At 37.2% G+C, this 20581-nt stretch overlaps 1 protein-coding gene across 6 annotated transcripts in view; it reads left to right on the top strand.

Annotated features, from left to right (window-relative positions):
• The window catches only part of RAB27B (RAB27B, member RAS oncogene family), a 148656-nt gene extending 132503 nt beyond the window's left edge, over window positions 1–16153 (top strand). For all 6 annotated transcript variants that reach the window (XM_058692036.1, XM_058692039.1, XM_058692037.1 and 3 more), the window contains 4 exons: window positions 1211–1296; window positions 5820–5923; window positions 8646–8769; window positions 9860–16153. In XM_058692036.1, coding sequence (XP_058548019.1) covers window positions 1211–1296; window positions 5820–5923; window positions 8646–8769; window positions 9860–10049 — 504 coding nt within the window. In that variant the 3' untranslated portion in view covers window positions 10050–16153. The remainder of the gene's footprint in view (window positions 1–1210; window positions 1297–5819; window positions 5924–8645; window positions 8770–9859) is intronic.
• Window positions 16154–20581: the final 4428 nt, after the last annotated feature.

Raw genomic sequence — 20581 nt, 5'->3', positions numbered from 1 at the left:
GATTGGCAAATAGCTGGAATATGAGCTTTGTAAGTTCTTGCTGCATTTGTATTTATGTGTAGACTCAGCTATCAATCACTAGCTTATTATGAACAGAATGTGAGACCAGTCCATGCTATTTTACAAGATAAGGGAGTTTAAGTGAGAATTACAACTGCTTTCTGCTCCTATGCTAGACACTAATGACAGGAATAAAGATATTGTGACATGTGAGACATGTAGCATAGACACATAAGCTTAGCCAGATTTACTGCCACCCAAGGTATTTGTGATTGCCAACATGGCTGCAGCTTCCAATTGATGTCACAAGTCTACTCTTTTCTTTGAGATCTGGGGTGGGGGGTAGGAAATAGTGGTTGAGAAGTTAAATTCATGGTTCCTTATAAATCTTGTGCCTGATCTGAAAGCCAATACATTTTAGTGTAGTCTTGGCTTCTAACCTTGCTTCTAACACCTCCCTTCCTGTGGCTTCCCTGCTCCCAAATGCCTCCACTGATCTAGGTAGAAGTCCTTACAAAGTTTTCGCTTTAAACATTTTTACTAACACATACTTAGGAGAGCTGATTAGGTGTTAAAGTTGTTATGATTTGCTGAAATAAGAAGTCAAAGGCCATAATTTTGAAAATTTAAACATTAATAAAAAGGGCCTTTGGAAAAATGGCTACTAAAGGAAGACTTGAAATATCTTGTGTAAACGTACTAAGAAATTCTGTGCCTATTTTGTGGGTAGGTCATTTTGAAAGGCCACATCACAGTAAAAGATATTCAGGTATTTGTAAAGCATTTCACTGTTTTAGAAGTGCATTCACATCTGCTATTTAGGTTTGCAGGAACTCTGTAAAGTAGGAAGAGATTGTGGGTCTCAATTTGCTGTAAGACAATAAGATTCAAAGAAGTGAAATGAAGAGTTGATACTTGAACCTAGAACTTGGGTCCTCAATCTAATGTTTGCTGCCTCCATGAGGAAGTGACAGAAGGTGTCTAATTTAAGTTTGCAGTATGCCTAAATTGTGTTGAAAATCATACTTGTACTTGACATTTAAAAGTGAGAGTCTATGTGATACTTCTGGAAAAAAACAGAGCAAATATTTATTCTGCACTCTGAACTTTGATTATAGTAATTGAGAAAAAACATACTGCGTGAACCCAGAGAATTTGAATGTTGACAAAATCCAAAGTAATATCAACTGATGAAAATTGTATCTTTTAGGTTTATAATGCACAGGGACCCAATGGATCATCAGGGAAAGCATTTAAGGTGCATCTTCAGCTGTGGGACACTGCAGGACAAGAACGGTAATAGTAAATTACTTTGTTTCTAGCTACAAACAGCTTAGAAAACTTACTTTAAAGTGAATGCCATATGTGATCTTGAAAGTCAGATGATCTACAACTCTTCTCCTGGTTTCAAATTAGACATTTATATCACGAAATGAGAATAAATTGTTTATAGTTAATTGGCCATAGCTAGCATTGTGTATTTGGTATGATTTCAAAAATCAGATCTTCAAAAATCTCTGAAGATCCTTGTGTTGTCTTTGTACTTTCTAATAGGAAAAAAAATCTTCTTTAGCATTTAATTAAATTAAGGTGGGCAATTGACATTATTATAAGTGCAACCTAAAGAGGGAATTAAGGAAAGGGGGGTAAGACCTTTCTCATTTCTTTCCATTCTTCTGCACAGCTCCTCTGTCCTGTACCACTTGACTGGCTTAGTTTTCTAAAGTTTGGGTCACACCATTGCTCTCTAGCTAGAATATTTTCCTCCCTTCCCACCTTCCCTGATCCTCTCTTTTCACCAGGCCTGTCTCATGTACCACCTCCTTTGTGGGAGCCTTTCTAAACACTCACTTGAAACAAATCCCCTCTTGTTATGAACTCCTATGACACTGATCCTTTTGTCCATTAAGTTAATTAATTATACACTACCTTGTAGTAAGGTAAATCTTTTATTGATTCACCTGTGGCCTTCTTACCCCAACAAAATTGTCAGCATTACTGGGGCAGAGACCATGCTTGGTTTTCTAGCATCTTCTCTGGTACAATGTCCAAGCCAAGAGAAGCTCAGTAGACAGGAGTGTTGTTTAGTTAGAGCTGGAGTTACTGTTCCGTTATTTGATGAAAATATCTTTCTTTGGGACCCAAGGTTTCCACGTGGTAAAGACCACAAGCTAATGAAGCTTTTCAATATCAGATTAAATAAAAAATGGCTGTGGATTGTCAGAGAAGATATTTAGAAGGCACATACCTCCAAATCCAGCATCACATGTCTTAGAATGTTTATGCTTGTAAACACTTTCGTTTTTGAAATGCGTCCAAAGTGTTCTCGCTTTCTGTGGGTGTAAACGCCAGGAGAGGTGCTGGGCCCTCTCTGTTAGCTCTTTTGACTGTGAATTCCATTTACACACATTCTTCAACACTGCTAGTTCTTCTGAAGTCATTCCTCACAAGAATCTCTGTTCATATGTCAGTTTTGTTGTCACAAAGATGTATGTTTTATAGACCAATTTAATTCATTTTTGAAGAAGTAATATGAGAAAATGTGGTTCCCATATGTCCTCACACATGATATGTCAGCCTAGCATGATGGTAGGCTTCTCTCCTCTGCCCCCTTAAGACAGCTGCTCTATGAGGGAAGGGAGGAATACCAGGGATAGTCTTAGTAGCACTGGGGTTTTTCATCCCTTGAATGTTGCATTCTGTATATATATAAGGTGTAGCTACCCAACAAGATAAACAGTGTCTCACACCTCAACCCTGTGCCTAAAAACATCTGGCAGTATAATATGTATAAGATAATGCTTATTGATAAAAGTGGTATCCTGGGAACAAGGGAAAATATTATACCCCTTATGTAAACCTCAAGGATACAGGACACAGCCTTAGTTCCCAGTGAGGGAGAGAGTAATAATGTGACTCTGGGATCGGTTTCTTTTGTTTGTTTTTTTATGTGGGTCTAGCTTTCCCCACCCTACTGACTCACTGGACAAAATGAGATTGGTGAGTAAAACTGGAAGTCAATTACCTTTCCCCTGGAGTAACCCTGGGAAGAATGGGTGGGAGGGGGGGATAACAAGGGTGCTGGGCAGAATGGTCCAGGATATGAGCCTGTGGCAGAATAACAGTGTCCTGTCCATGTTGCTGTGGATGCAGAAATGTTTGTCCCAATGAAATCTGTACAGCAAACATGTTTTAAAATTAACCTTGTCATGTGCTATGGGCAATTAAAAGGGGATATGGCACAGTCTTGTCCTTAAATGAGACACACATACACAACTCTTTCTCACTCTCTTTCTCTCTCTCAAAGAGAACAGAAAGCAGTTGTCTTAGCCACACTATTGTGGCTGAGTAGGAGACAATTTTATGAATACAGCTAGTCACTAAAGAGAAAGAAAACTTTTATAAAAGCTCTATGATCTCTGAGCTTCCAGCAACTGGTAGGAGCAATTCCACAAGAAAAAAAATTGAGTGAAATTTTTGGTATTTCAGAGTTATCATGATTAATGCCTTACTAAAGAAATCAAATTTGGGAATAAAGTCATTAAAATACCTATTCTCCTTGCTTTGGTATTAAAAGGAGTGTTGTCTATTGAAGTCATTGAAATCATTAATAATTTTATATCCTTTACTAGTCTCTTTACTTATTTACTTTTCTCTTAATTTGACAAACATTTCATGAGCAAATACTATGTTCAAGACCGTGAAAATGTAATGGATAACAAGTTAGAAATACAACTTCTTTCCTGTTGGGGCTTACAAGTCTAGGGTAGCATCTGAATAGATAAGGAGCAATTGCAATATAGCCTTAGGGCAGTGTCAGGAAAACAAAGGGTGATAAGCAGGTGCACCAGGAGAAACCCATTAGCCAGATGTGGGTGTTAGGAAGGCTGCTTGGAAAAGGGATACGTCTTCTGATATATATATCTATATATCTATATATCTATATATCTATATATCTCTCTCTCTATATATAGATATAGATATATAGATATACAGATATAGATATATAGATATATATACATACACACATATACATACACACACACATACACATACACACACATACATAATGTATGAGTGAGGGAGTCTTAACAGGTTAAAGAGGCGGGAGATCGAGGAAGCATTAAGGCAAGGTTACCCACAGGAAGAACAGCGTGTGTGGGAGCCCAGGGGAGACAGTGAACTTTCTAAGGACTGAAAGAAGATTGGTATGCCTGTGGGTAGTCAGGAGATGGAGCAGGGTAGATGAGCGAGGATCAGTTCATGCAGAGCCTGACAGCTTATGAAAGAGTTCAGTCATTATCTTAAGAGCATTGCATCATTGTTTAGATGTTTTCAGCAGAGGATTTATATAACCAGGGGGAAGGAATCAGTGAAGGGGAGGGTCCCAAACAAAACTGGAGGCAGGAAGCCTGTTAAGAAGGCTGTTGAAGTTATTCACGGGAAAGATAATAGGTTCAAAACTAGGGCAGGTGGACAGAAATGAGAAGGTCGGGAGATGCTTAGTGATTGTATACAGTGGGTGAAGGAGAAAGAACAGCTGTGGCATCACCGAGGATCATGATGCATTGACAGAAGAAGAAATCAGGAGGAGGGGCCAGTTTGGGTTTAGACATGGGAAGTTAGAGTTGCCTCAGTTTCCTCCAACTGGAAACATACAACAGGTAATTGGGCATGCAGCATGAAGGGCAGGACAAATCTAGACCTATTCATTTAGGGTCCAACACACAGGTGGTAATTGAGCCAGGGAAATGGATGAGATTACTCAGTGAGTGTATGTAGAGCGGGAAGGGGTTGAGAGTGGAACTCCAGGGAAACCAAAGAATCTACAAATAGGCTAACATAGGAGTCCAAAAATTAGGAGGACATTTAGGATAGGAAGTGGTATTCTGTATTTCAAAGTTATGTGCCTTTCTAAAACCCTATTTCCAAATTCAATTCTGTATCAATATAGCCCAAACCTTCTCTGCTCCGTCTGTGTGGTCTCTGGTTTTGCCCATTTTTAACATTGAAGCGTATCTCAGCACACCTTCAATTTCACTGAAGGCTTCAGGGTAGAGGAGGTAGGAGCTGAGGAAAAAAGTCTTTATACTGTACGTGACAGAGTATATTCTTCAAAATCCTCTACTAGAGATGAGCGTTCTTGCTTTCTGTCTCCACCTATGTCCCTCTGACCTTGCCTTTCTTCCCCTAATCATCTTTCTCTTTCTCCTTTCTTCAGTAGTTTTTCCCTCTTCTTCCTGAGACATGGATGTGAGACTCAAAATCAACTCTACCCCCAGAATGCTTCTAAAAGAGTTTTCTCACCAACATTGTTTTTTCCCTGCAAAAGAACCTCATCTCCGGCTGCTAACAAGTTGTGGTTTTCTGCATGTAATCATGGGCATTCATTTTTAGGTTACCGAGTGCCAAACTTTCTTCTAGGCGCAGACAAGGGAGATTGAAAAGTTTAAGTTAAAGTCCCCATTTGAGAGTGGCTTCTATTTTACCTGTGGACCATAAGATATCCATGAGCCAACAAGGGGCCCAACAAGTCCAAGGGGCTGTGTAAGTCAGTGTGTGATTGAATGTTACAAACCCAGTGTATATAAGTGTTCTAGACCATAAAGCCAGGATGTGGTCCTAAAAAAATGTCTACAACCAGATGTCTTCCCCTGATCCTTTAGCATTCTTTCTACCCACTTTCTCCTTCTGTAGGAGAATCCATAAGGGATGCCATGGATATTTCACATTTCAAAGGAAAATAGTGTTGTGTGTATTGTCATCGTAATATGTTTGTGGGCTAACTTCCAGAACTATCCACTGTGTTTTCTTGGCAGATTCCGGAGCCTCACAACTGCATTTTTCAGAGATGCCATGGGTTTCTTATTAATGTTTGACCTCACCAGTCAACAGAGCTTCTTGAATGTCAGAAACTGGATGAGTAAGTGGGATCAACTAGCTTGCATTGGCCACTTTGGGCCCCAGCTTCTCTGCTTTACGACACAAAACCAGATTGGGTTCCACAGATTAACTTTGAGAATTCATGAGTTTAGCATTTCCTGTCTCACCTTCAAAGTGATGGCCTTAATGTGGCTCACCTAAGGTGACTTGGAATTGTATCTTAGAAGAAGCCTATGTAGCTCTATCACCACCTATATTCAAGGTCATTATAATTGCAATTGAAAGGCTATTAATTCCACTTATCCAATGAGTCTTAAAAGACTTCTTACAACTATGTAAGCTACCACATCTAATCTGGAAAGGAGACAGGGAAAAGCAGCCATGTTTTCTGAGAGGGTTCACTGACACCTAAAAATGTGTGCCCTTGTGCATGGGTTAACTAATGGATTAATTAACCAATGGATGAATTTGGTGAGAAATTGCTCCAGAGCAGACCAGCCATGTGAAGATAAGATACAGTGTGTCAATCATCTCACATGGGAATTTTACATTTTTGGAAAAAATGTTCAAATGTAAGGAAGCTTTGAATAGAAAAATAGAAAGTTAGGTATAACATTACGTTAAAAGTAGCCTAATCAGTTATTAAAGACAGATTGATATTTGTCAGCCCAGGAAAATAGCATTTGATTTCCTTTTTTAAAAATTGATATAGCACTAAAGAGAATATTTCATTTGCATTTTTATTACAAACATGAATTTTGATCCTAATGTATATATATATATATAAGTTGTCCTATGGGACTAGTGATAGTCTTATCATTTCTAGATTTGTCAGGGCCGTCTATGGCCAGAGTGATATTTTTTAAAAAATTGGATCATGTTATTTCCCTGCTCAAAGTTTTTCTGGGACCTCCCAAATCACTTAGAATAAAATCCAGACTCCTTCACTCACCTGCAAGGCCATGGATATCAGGCCTTGGATTCCTGTGTAATTTACTTTCATTCTCCCCCAGCTCATTGGCCTCCAGCCAAAAGTCTCTCTTGCTGACAGGGACAAAAGGCACATTCCTACCTGTAGCTTTTGAACTTTCTGATTTTTTTCTGCCTTGATTTCTCATCTCCTGTTTATGGAGTGTGCTAGCTCTCTCATCACCTTCAAGGTTTTGTTCAAACCTAATTTATCTCTTGGAGGAAGCCTTCCCTGACGACCGTCTACACTAGTACTCCTCCTTACTTTGTATCTCCCCAATGTACATTTTATTTTCTTTTGTCACTTCCACCACCTGACATTATATTATATATTTCTTTACTTGTCATTTTGACTCTCTTCCACTAGAATGGGAGCTCTATAAAAGTGCTTCGTCTGCTCTGTTCCATTGCAGTAGTCCAAAACCTGGAATAGTGTTTGGCACAGAATAGATGTTCGAAAAATATCTATTTATTCTTATTATATATGATTTATAATTAATATATGTAACTGCTTTAAATGCAAATTCAATAATGCACTTGCTACCATGGGGGAAAATACCAACAAATTCTGACTTCGTTAATTGCTTTTCCAGTTGAGTGTTTATCTTAGAATCTGTCTCTGTTTCTGTTTATTATTGTATTTCTTTATCCAAATTTTGGTGGTATTATTAGATTCTGAGGAGATAAACAATAAGATTATTAGATTTTTTTCAGAGAATGACTTATTCATCCCTTTTCAAGGCAGATAAAATTCTTCCTTATTTAAAAAAAAATTCCTGAAGGATACTGTTGGGATTTAAGATAATTAATTGGCATGTCTCATAACACTTTAATTTTTAACACCCAAATAATTAGTGTTACAGGGTAAGCCTTCTCTTCTTCCTTGGAAAAGTTTCATACAGCATCTCTTGAGATAGAAATTAAAGTAATCCCTGTAATTTTAAAAACATAGGTTGATAGATTTCTTATTTCCTTCCTTCTTTCTTCCTTGTTCCCTCCCTTCCTCCCCCAACCCTCCAGTCCATCCTTTTTTCCTTCCCTCCTTCTCTCTTCTCTCTTTTGAACAGTGTACCCTAGAGAAAAGAGAAAAACCTGTCTTAAAATTATTTCTCCATGAACTTGAACTTGTGGTGGTTCAGAAACATTCTATTCTTACAGATCATCACCTTGGACTTCAGGAGATAGAAATGTAGCAGTCTCTTAAAGGAAAGAGTAAACTTACACATTTAAAAATCCTATTTACCTGAGTGGTTCAGTCAACTGAGTGTCCAACTCTTCATCTGGGCTCAGGCCATAATCTCACTGTTTGTGAGCTCGAGCCCCATGTCAGGTTCTGCACTGTCAGCATGGAGCCTGCTTGGGATTATCTCTCTCCCTCTCTTTCTGTCCCTCACCACCACCCCTCTCAAAATAAATAAATAAACTTAAAAAAATCCTGTTCTGTTATCTCTACTTTTATTTGAGGAACAAATAGTATGAAGTGGTACGTCCATTTCCCCAGATGTAGAAGAGCACTGATACGTGATCATATAGTTGCTTCATATAAATTATTATTAATGATCACAATCTGTGATTTGTGAGACGTTATCTTCATTCATTTTACCAACGAGGAAGCTGCAGTTGAGAAGCGTTGAGTAACTTGGCTAATATAACCAGTAGGCAGCCAAGCTGGAGGTGAACAATTAGTTTAGGAATTTGAAGTATGAAAAAAAAAAGGAATTTGAAGTATGAGCAGTCATTAGACATCACTTGTTTATAACTAACGTGCTGGGTCCATCTGCTTTCTTCCTAAGGCCAACTGCAAGCAAATGCTTATTGTGAAAATCCAGATATAGTATTAATTGGCAACAAGGCGGACCTGCCAGACCAGAGGGAAGTCAATGAAAGGCAAGCCCGGGACCTGGCTGACAAATACGGGTGAGTCATTTACGTGGAGATGTCATCTAATCTTGCACACTGCTGCTTAGTAATGGGGCAGGGATATGAGGCTGATACTAGGAGGACGCCCCTTGAATCAATACTGGCACATGAATGAAAAAGATCTTTCAGGGGAATGTATGGGATCTTTCAAACCAATTACTTAATAGTAATAGCAGCTAACATTTGCTGGGTAATTATTATGTGCTAACAACTGTCCCTAGACTTTAACTCATTTAACCCTTCATAACCATATATAGGAGATCTGGAGTCATCGCATTTTAGATACAAAGAATTGAGGCATGGAAAGATTAAGTAACCAATGGATGGTCCTGTAGCTGCTAAGTAGCAGAGTTTGCATTCAATTCAGGCAGTCTGAGATCAGAGCTCATGATCTTCAACACTATATTCTACTGCCTTTCAACTAATAGTTGTAAAACTCTAAGAAATAATACCTAGCATGGACATAATGTAATCCTCATCGAAGCTGAGCTTAAATGACAGATTACAAAAATGTTAAATACCCCCCTGTGATTATAAATTGAGTTCCACCACAGACTTCAAATTTAAAACAGTTTCATCTTATCTGCCAATTTTTTACTGAAGAATTAATTCTCCTTGAGGGCTTTGAAAATATGTCTTCTTGAAACTTTGATTCCGAATAAATATAGACTTATTTATTTACATGTATATCCTATTCAGTGCCTGCTTAATTTCTAGGTCATATTTCCAGATAATTGATTAAAAGGGAAATGATATTTTAATGGCAATATTTACCACTAGTTTAGATATTTCTACCCTCTTAATTTATTTTTGAAACAGTGGTAATGCATTGGCTTCAAATTCCTGAGTACCTCCTGTATCCATTTCCTTGTCCATAAAATTGGTGATACCCATAGGAAAAAGCAGCCCACCAGCTTTTACTCACTGAGAAAAAACAAGGATGCTTTCCAACTCAGCCGGCAAAATCTTGATTATTTCACAGTCTCTCAGCCAGCCATGCTTTTGCATGTGTGACTCATTTGTACATCTTGTTGTGTCTTTTCTGATTTCTTCCTCTCAAAAATATTTGTCATCTCTTCTATTCAAGCATACCATATTTTGAAACAAGTGCAGCAACTGGCCAGAATGTGGAGAAAGCCGTGGAAACCCTTCTGGACTTAATAATGAAGCGAATGGAACAGTGTGTAGAGAAGACACAAGTCCCTGACACCGTCAACGGTGGAAACTCGGGAAAGCTAGATGGGGAGAAACCAGCAGAGAAGAAATGTGGCTGCTAGTCCCTGCATAGGAACTGATCATCAAAAACCCCACCCAAATATTACTTCCCAAAACAGCGGCAAACCACAAAATTGTTGTTGAGTAGACCATGCATACTGGCATATCTTGCTTTTCTGCCTGAAAAATCTATTTTAAGATATGAGAATAGTCAACAGTGTTCAAAGGATTGACCAGTTGTCTCTGAGGCCCCTCCAGACAAGATCAGAGATTTCCTAATGTGGTCTCACTACGATGGATGCTCAATTTGTGTGTGTGTGTGTGTGTGTTTATAAAGAAGATGAGTAGATAAGAAAGTATTCAAGATGGTTATCTGTGAGTTTTAAATCACAACAAAAATTACCATGTCACATGGGGGAAAGGGATAGGCCAGTAAAGGGAAAATATAGAAAGACAATTTTTTTTCTTAAAGATTGGATTTACTTCTCATATAGAATTTGATTTGTCCTTTCAGTTTTGCATTGGGGGGACATATTTAGCTAAAAATGCGTACCCAATAAAGAAATCTAAATCGATCGTTAAGAATGATGTGGCTATGTACACCCAATAAGCTGTCCTAGGATGGCTTAATTGCTGATAAGTTTATGAGAGTGTGAAAGTCAGACTTCTGCTAAAATATGGGAGATTGTATATTAATGTCCTTTTTATATTCTTAGTAAATGGCAAATAGACAAGAACAGGACTGTGAACGACAAAGTACAAAAGAAATGCCCTGGAAGAAAAATGAACGTATGATAACATGGCATTTGGACAAATGAAATTAAATGTGTCTGTTACAGATGTCTGGAAGAGTCATTTAGCCAAATTTCACCCAAGCCAATTAGAAGTTGACATTATCACTTGGGATTAAGAGAATCTCCAGAGGTTTCCCTTTCAAACAAAATTTTGGAAATCAGTTCATTGTTCAGTCTCACGTTTTATTTTTCTTAGCAAATGGTCATGAGGAGAAATTAAAGGTTGCCAAATTTCTTTATTTCTTTAGAAATGCAGTCAAGAAAAACTATTTAGCCTTACTTGGTTTTTTTTAGATAAAATATGTCAGCAATATGAAAACAAAAAGTGACTAATAGTTGTGCGTTTCTTTTTAATTTACAAAAACAGTGGAAACTTGGAATCACTTTTCTACCCTCCACATCCACCCCTGGCTTTGAATCAATTGTAAAAATACAGGTGTATCACTTTGTAGAACAACAATGTCAGAATGATGGCTGGTTTTATGCTCGCTCTGAATTTTCATGTCACTTATCACATAAAAATTGATGATACCTCATGCCATAAAACAATATATTTAACATTTGTTTTCATTTCACCTCAGGCAAAATACCCACCTTTGAGGTATATTTGGGGGTAGGGAAAGAGTGGAGCTATATCTTATCTCTAAAAAGTTGGTTAATCATTTTATTTTTTCACATAAAACTGCCTTTTTAAAAAAAAAATCATCACAAACATATTTTCCATTGTCCTATTCTTAGTATTGTGTCTAAACTGGTATTACATTGGTTTTTTTTTATCTTTATGGTAAGCCTAAGGATTAATTAATCGTATAAATCATTAATTAATCATATTAAATAAACGATTATTTAAATACTTGTCAGTTTAACCTATAACAAAGGCATCACGCTTCAAGTTTTCTCTTTTTAGCATGAGTATATAATTTTGATAGGATGGTTCCTCTTCCTATAAAATTTGCTAATTAAATTTCATTTTGCCATACTCTGTATATTTTTAAATTACAAACATTAGGAACCCTAAATCCAAGTCCCCCATTCTCCCCTTGAGCCTCTCTCTAAGGTCTACATCTGGTGTTGACTCAGTTTTAGGAACACAGATCCAAAGGATTGTCTAAGATGTTCTTGCAAAATTCTCAGTGTTAATTGCTCGGTTCCTCTGACTTCTGCAGCATAAGGCCAGCTTCTAAGATCCATCATGCTTGGGTGTTCCTTCCAATGGTGTTTTTCTCTGCGATGCTCTTCGTGACCTCAGTGCCTGAGCCATGGGGATAGGAAGCTGTTAGCCAAGCTCAAAGATGTTTTAACTGAGAGTAAAGTGAGAAGAAGCAATATAATCGTTGCTGTGGCAAAATTTGGCAAACTTCCTATGGTCATTTTATCAAGTCTTCTTTGGATTCGAATTGTGATGTCCCCTGCATCTCCGTAATAGGGAATGTTTAGCCTTTATAAAATCCTAAAGGTATTCTATTTTGGATTTGGTTTTTTGTTTTTGTTTTTGTTTGCTGTTTGGTTTTGGTTTCTATTCTTTTTTCAGTTATATGATTGACTTATTTTTGCCAAGATTCTGTCATTGTCAGTTATTTCACAAGAATTTCTTCGGAGTCTATTTTAAGATCATTATTTGATAGATGTAGCATGAAGCAGAGGGCGATGATGCCCATAATTATAGAACTATGCCTATAAAAATAACAATTATTGGGTAGCATTCTCAAGAGGAAGGAAATCTAAAGAAGACAAGGGAACTAAAATAGCATCCTACTTATAAATAAGTACTTGATCTAAGAAAATATTTTCTCTGACAAGTTTGACATCTGATCCCAAATTCTATGTCACCATTACTGGAAATTCCTTCACTTAATTATTTCAGAATTAATAATTATGTATAATCCGTTTTATAATTTCAAATTGGTTTGAAATTGCTTGTTAGTATACAGACTGCTTTAAAGAATTGCATACCTCCTTTAACCCAAAACAGCATGTATTTTTAGCCCAGATGTATCCTGTTATTGTTATCTCCCAAATGCTTTGGTAAACCCCCATACTGTATTTTGGGGAAATATTTAAAATGTAGATGAAACTTCTTTCTGATATAGAAATCACTTCTGGAGTGCTTACACTAGTTTGATGTTTACATTGCTCTAACACAGTGCCTCGAATACCTCTGTGACCAAATTTGTCTCCAACCACATAGCTCACATTTCCTATGATGTCATAAAAGAAGAGGACCTCACAGAGGCACTAATACAGTGAAAGATATCCTGGTATCTTCAGCAAAGCGTACAGGATGTTACTGGAATCTGGAGATGATTACCACCATCTCTTTCTCCTAAGCTTCTCACGGAAAGGGCATTGCTTGAGATTCAACTGTGAGTAGGTACAAGGTTACCTTCTAATACACAAAAAGAAAAATCCTTTGAAAACCGTGTCAAAAAATAGCTGAGAAAACATGTCGTCTTGGTATGACGGGTGTCACAAGTCATAAATTGGCAGAGAAAGTGCAAAACGCTAGGAATTGAGCTTGTGGGTCTCTACGTAAGTTTTAGAATTCTTGAAACCGCTCTAGTGATTTGCTATCATTTCCATATTATCAGCTATACACTGCAAAAAAATTCAAAACCAGCATTTTCTAAAGCAAAGTAAACATTTCATCTGTTGTTCTTAACCAGATGGGCCAGTCCAGTCCATGTATCAGCGGATGTCTTTGTTATGCTTCTAGCGTAAATTATTCTCTGCCAACCTGCACACATAAAATAAAATGAACTGGGTAAGAGTTTTAATCAGATCTTTCTTGTCTCCACTGTAAGAGGGAGAAGTTTGACCATAGGGAATTACATGACTACATTAAGAATAATTTAATAACAGCCAAAATATCCTATAAAGTGTTAATTGAATCCAGTGGAAATCAATAAGTTTGATGAAGCTCATCTACATACTCATCAGCCAGAAAGAGAAGCAATATGTGTAATAGTGAATAGCTAGGTATAGTAGGAACCTGGAACCTATGTCCATGACAAAATTATTCACTGCTCTGTATCTCTGTTCACTTTTAAAAAGGTTACATATGCTGTCTTCAGTGTCTATTATACTAAAACACTGAAGGAAAATTCTCATCCATGAAGAATTTTGGGGTTATCATCTCAAACTCAAACTGTAAAGAGATAATATTGAAATTTCTGGTTTCCTAAGAGAATGAACTCTTTAAAAGAGACATCTGAGAGCTGGTGTTAGCCAAAGGGATGGAAAAGTTGTCTTTCACCCTGTACCACCAAGCTTTAAAACATTAAAGAAGGCTGGTGCCTGTGAATATTTTAGGGAAAGCTTTATTATCTTTAAAGATGCCAAGATGCTTGAGAAAGTTGTCAGAGAATTCACCAAACACTGTATTTTCTCCTTGATCCTCGACCAATATGATATAAACTTGTTTCCGGGGAGAGCGCTGAGCTCTTAGACATGGAAAGCAGAAATAGAGTATTATCTGAGATGAATGTTGTCTCAATGCTTTATAAACCCATGACGATATTTGTCTCAAAGTAGAACTGGTAAAAATCATTGTTAGAAATCTAAGGAATTTTATAAATTTGTTGCCTTAGAACTCTTAGGTGGAGACCCAAACGTGATGACATTGTTGGGGAAAAGCTGTAAAGGGAGGTTAGAGTTAAATGTTGTCTGAATAGTGTTCTTAAATATTTCAGAACACACAGAAGGCCATACTTTGAGTTTGATTTTTAGGTAGAAAACAAAAGGAGAATTACTAACAGGTAGAGTTTTTGGAACTAGATCCATGGCAAATATTTAACCATCATTTTTATCTACCAAGTAGTTTATGCCTTTAGAACTAAGCTAATAAAAACATTCAAACGCCAAATGTTTCATTAGTGGCATCAAAATGTGGGAACTTTGAAACATTTTGTTTGCTCTATCCAAACTTAATTTTCTCATAAGTTGCATTTTGATTAATTTTTCAAGGAATAGAATCAAAAAGATGCTTCTCTGCAGATCTCCTTTTACCAACAGTGTATGGTTGAGATGTTTTCTAGCTTCATATATAGATAGAAGAAAAAACAAGCAAAAAACATTAGTAACAAAATAGTGGGGTTATTTAAAAGGGTGTCAGCTTTTGAAGAAAAAAACTTACAAAGAAATCATCTTTGAGTCGATCAAACTTGTTTAATGGCTCCTTTTCTTTCCAACAGGTCACGGAAATCATGGCTAATATCCCTCAACTAACTTAGTCTTTAAGAATCATTAGCAAATTTTGTAGAAGTGGGCATGTCTGTCCTTAACCTAATGGATCCCTTATTTAACCAAAGGCTCTTGTCCTTATATCTGTTGGAACATCAAAATAGTGTCTGTCCCTAGTAAACGTATTCTTATAATTTTCTGTTCTCCAGGTTATTTTTTTAAATCCTCTTTGAGAGGAAACCTAGTAGTGTAGAAAGGAGACTCGTCAGAAGGAACAATTTGGGGCTCATGAGTGTGCCATTAAATATCTTAGTGGCTTCTCCTCATATGGAACTTATAAACCCTGTGTCCCTCATAGAGTTCATGTCAGTATCAAAGGAAACTACATCTAAGAAATTGGTTTGTAAATTATGTTCCCTTTCGTAAACAGGCACTATTATCATAAGCTAAGAGTAATAAAAATTACAGTAATAATTTAAACCACTTGTGAGAAGAAGTGTCATAGCAGGGCCAAAACACCAATTTTAGAAGTGGATATTGGAAGGCATAAAATGTTAGCAACTTGAAGTCATTGTATTTGATTGGAAATGTTTAATATATCTCAAGTTCTTGAAAAAACTATGAGCTCTATTTCATTTTGTATGTCATCTTGTATTTCTTTCAAGGAGTCCAATTACATTCTAGATAGTATATTACAACTTGGTCAGATCCTCCTTGTACAAATAGGGCTTTTGTGTCCATAGCCTTGCAAAAGGTACTGACTGCATCTGAAATTATCTAAGAGAAATAAGTTATCCTGCTTAATGTATTAAAAATAGATAATGTTCAACATAACACTGAAGTGCTTCACTGTATTCCGACAGTCTACCTTTAAGTGATATTATTCTCATTGTTAGGCTAAGCACTTTTGATTGTTTTGTCTGTCATCTACACAGATCACTGTTTTGTCTAGTGCTATGAATGTAAATGAAAACCTTAAACACGGTGTTTTTATTTTATGCACCCCTGAGTAGACTGTGGTGCCTGACAAACACTGTTAGATCATAATTTTGTTGTATCAAAGTTCTAGTGGCTTCAGAAATCATAGCATCCAATGATTTGGTGGTGTCTGGGTTTGAATACTATGGTGGAGAACTGTATTCAGTGATTGTTTCTGCACATTTTTTCAAATAAAAATGCATTTTTATCAGTAATCTTGTGTACTCAAAGCAAACTTATTTCTGTGTTGCAGCTGAATGTGTGGTGCATGAAGAACATTAAATCAGTATCAACATGGAACTTGTATCATATTTGAAATGGTATCCATTAGGAACTAGGAAAAAAGAAATGATTTGGATTTAGCCAAGTGATTTTTATCCATCTCTTTAAACTTTTTCATTTACGATTTGTTTAAAGACTGGGGTTTGCAAGGGAAATTTTCTAATAATTTTGAATTATACATGTGTGAAATTAGCAGTTAACGTGTTGAAGTATTCCATGGTACGTAAGCACCTCAACGTATTACAACCTTTTTCTTCCCCATAATAAAATGCTGAGGCAGGAGGTAGTAACTTCCTTAGTCCCAGACTGGTGAAAGGACCAATTCAAGACCACAACCAAAGAGCTTCCTTTTAAATGTTCATTTGCAAAGGCTGCCTTGTTCCCAGAGTTGCTCTCATTCCATATGTTACTTAGTCAGTCTTTGCCAAGATAATGATGAGTTTTTAATTTAGAGATAAACAACTCTCCCACTGCAAGCAAAATAAATCCTTGGCACTGTTCTTTCAACTTTACTCCCTGGTAGCAGTAATGCTGTTTCACATAGGCAGAATCTTTCGCCCCTGGGTTCGTCTTAAATAATTCATGACAAGTCATTAGGAACTTGCTTTCCCTAATGGCTTTATAGGATTTTTAAATAGTTATAACATGCTCCGTATTGGGGGTGGGGTGGGGGAAGACCATCTTGACCTTCAATGTCTTTAATGCGGAAAGGGAAAATCTTTTAGAAGCTGTATGTAAGGTGTTTGGATTATTCAGTGCTCTTTATACCAAGAACAATTACAATTTGACAAAGGCTATATCATAGGGGCACCTGGGTGGCTCAGTTGGTTAGATGTCTGACTCTTGGTTTTCTTTCAGGTCACCATCTCACGGTTCGCGAGTTTGAGCCCCGTGCTGGACTCTGCACTGACAGCGTGGAGCCTGCTTGGGCTTTCTCTTTCTCTCCCTCAAAATAAATAAATAAATTTAAAAAATTAAAAAAACAGCAGCAAGGTTAATAGCCAACAACTTCAATCTGTTTGCTTGATTCTCCAGAGAAATTTGTATCGTGACTCATTCACTGATGAAAAATAATGAAACAGATGATTTGGAGTCATGCTAGTTAGCATATTGGATTGTGAACACGCATCATCTGGCTTCATGGACACTCTTCTCCCCTGACTTCCAAAAGCAGTTCCTCATGAGTTCCTCTAGGCAGAGTGTAAAGTCAAAATAAGACCACTCAACTGAACCTCTCAAGAGCAATTTTCCCTTCACTGCGCCTTCCAGAAAACATGGGTTTTCTCAGTATGTTAGGAAAACACAGACAACCAAGAATTAAGATACAGATTCCTAAAAACTGTTAGTTTACCACTGCTCAGAATTCAAAGAACTAGAAGGATAATTTACTTTTCAAATAAAAGGAATGATTTATACAAAGGAAACATGAAAGACTATATTGCATGGAAAATGATTGAGACAATGTTAGGATTCACTCTTGACCTGCCAGTCCAGCTGCACTGATGTCCCAGCTATTCTGGGACACACCTGGTCTGCCTGTCCTTTGGAGCTAGTGCACCTGGCTTGCCCCTTCCCGGATGCTTCTTCCACCAAATAATACCTTTTTCGGGTCACTTTCCTAGCCTTCTTCCTATCTTTGCTTACTTAAATGTTATCTTTAAAGAGGGAGGCCTTACTTAAAATTGCTATCCTATTTAAATTACCAATCCATGGTTACTACATTTATTTATTTTATTTTTAATTTTTTTAAATGTTTATTTTTGAGAGAGACAGAAACAGAATGCGAGTGGGTTGCGGCAGAGAGAGAGGGAGACACAGAATCCGAAGCAGGCTCCAGGCTCCGAGCGGTCAGCACAGAGCCCCATGCGGGGCTTGAACTCACAAGCTGTAAGATCATGACCTGAGCCAAACTCGGATACCCAACCGACTGAGCCACCCAGGCGCCCCCATGGTTACTACATTTAAATTATCACCCAGTTTAAAAGTGTAACCACAGGGGCGCCTGGGTGGCGCAGTCGGTTAAGCGTCCGACTTCAGCCAGGTCACGATCTCGCGGTCCGTGAGTTCGAGCCCCGCGTCAGGCTCTGGGCTGACGGCTCGGAGCCTGGAGCCTGTTTCCGATTCTGTGTCTCCCTCTCTCTCTGCCCCTCTCCCGTTCATGCTCTGCCTCTCTCTGTCCCAAAAATAAAAAAAAATTAAAAAAAAAATAATAAAAGTGTAACCACAGCCTTTCACCCCTAGTAATTCCTGATCCCTGTGTTCGGCTTTATTTTTATTCACAGTCCATGGGACATCTCTGACTTTATTATCTGTTTTGGGTTTTTTTTGTCACTAGAATATATTTACATTAAGGTACAGATTTTTTCCTTTTTCTTTCTTCTCTGACACATTCACACCCTCCTCTTTCCCCACTGCCATAGCCCTGGCATCTAGAACAGTGCCTGGCAAATAGAAGGCATCAATATATATTTGTTGAAAGAAGAAATGAACGACTCCTACACGAGATCCTGATTGAGTAGGTATAGAATAATGTAGCATTAACTTAAATTTTTTTATTACTTTATTGAAATTAATATTTAAATTGTACAATATATTGGTTCTGGGCATGGAAGATATCCATGAAAACATAACCATTATCTACACACTGGACATTTCTACTACCCCCATATATTTCTCTGTATTGCTATTCGCACTCTCCCTCTACTCCCTTCCCCAGGCAAATACTGATTTGCTCTCTTTCACTATGGGATCACATAGTATGTCCTCTTTTCTTCCTCTAGATTCTTTCACTAAGTATAATGATTTGAAGTTTATCCACTGTTGTATATATTTATGCTTTGTTTCTTTTTATTGTCAAGTTCTCTTCCAAAGTATGGATGTACTATGTTTTGTATCACCTGTTAATGGACATTTGTGTTTAGTTCTTGGCTATCACAACCAAAGGTGCCATGAAAATTCAGATACACATTTCTTGTGCACAGAAGCTGTTGTTTCTCTTGGGTAAAACAAAAACAAAAAACAAAGAATGGAACAGCTAGGTCATATGGCAGGTGTATATTTAACTTTTAAAGAAACAGCCTGGTTTCCAAAGTGCTGGTCCCATTTTTGCATTCTCGCCTTTAGCACATGATTTTGTTTCTCCACATGCTCAATAAGGCCGGTGTTTGTATTTTAGCTGTTTTAGTGGGGGTTTGGTATTTATTTCTTACTGGTTTTCATTGGCATTCCTCTGATAGGCAACGGATGAGGCATCTTTTCATACGTGTATTTGTAATTTGTCTATCTTGTTTTAAGAAGTGACTCTCTGAACATTTTTGTCCATATGTTTATTAGTTTGCCTTCTCATTGTTTTAAAAGTTCTTTATATATTCTGAATACAAATCCTATACATGTGAATATTTTCACCCATTCTGTAGGTTGCTTTTTAAAATTTGTTTAGTGGTGTCTCTCAAAGAGCACAATATTTGAATTTTAATGTTCAATCATCAATTTTTTTTCTTTTATGGTTTGTGTTCTTTGTGTACTAAACACAAAGTTTGCAAAGTGTTGCAAAGAGACTGTTTTCTGCTAGAAATTTTAGTTTAGTTTTACATTTAGGTATAGTGTCCATTTCATGTTAATTATACACTGTGAGAGATAAGAATTGATGCTAATTTTTTTTCACATATAAAACTTGCAGTAGGGGTGCCTGGGTGGCTCAATTAAGAGTCTGACTTTGGCTCAGGTCATGATCTCGCAGTTTGTGGGTTCGAGCCCCATGTAGGGCTCTGCGCTGATGGCTCAGAGCCTGGAGTCTGCTTCGGATTCTGTGTCTTCTCCTGTCTCTGCCCCTGTCACACTCTGTCTTTCTCTCTCTCAAAAATAAACAACAGCAACAAAAAAAACCCACAACAACTTGCAGTATTTCCAATGCCGTTTAGAAGACTTTCCTGTCTCCTTTCTATAGCCTTGACAGCTTTGTCAAAAATCAATCACATAAAAAAAATCACATAGATGGGTCTATTTATGGATATTCCTTTCCATCCATTTAGATATTTGTGTATGTTTTCACCAATAGCAAATATTAATATGTTTAATTTCAATTTCACTAATTTCAGCTTTGTAATCTGTGAACTTGTTAACTTTATTTACTAGTTCTAGTAGCTGTTTGGTAGATTCATTAAAGTTTTCTACATTAACAATTGTATGAACAATGGACATTTTACTTTTCCTTTCCAATTTGTATGCCTTTTCTTCCTTTTTCTTTTTCTTGACATATTCCAATGGCTAGGACTTAGAGTACAATGTTTAAGAAAAGTGGTGAGGGCAAGCATCTCAGTATTAGTCTTTCATCATTAGTTATATGAACTGAAGGCTTTTTT

Source organism: Neofelis nebulosa, chromosome 11, assembly GCF_028018385.1.
Source record: "Neofelis nebulosa isolate mNeoNeb1 chromosome 11, mNeoNeb1.pri, whole genome shotgun sequence".
NCBI classification, from domain to species: domain Eukaryota; kingdom Metazoa; phylum Chordata; class Mammalia; order Carnivora; family Felidae; genus Neofelis; species Neofelis nebulosa.
Note: the sequence above shows the minus strand (reverse complement) of the source record. Positions and strands in the feature narration are given on the sequence as shown.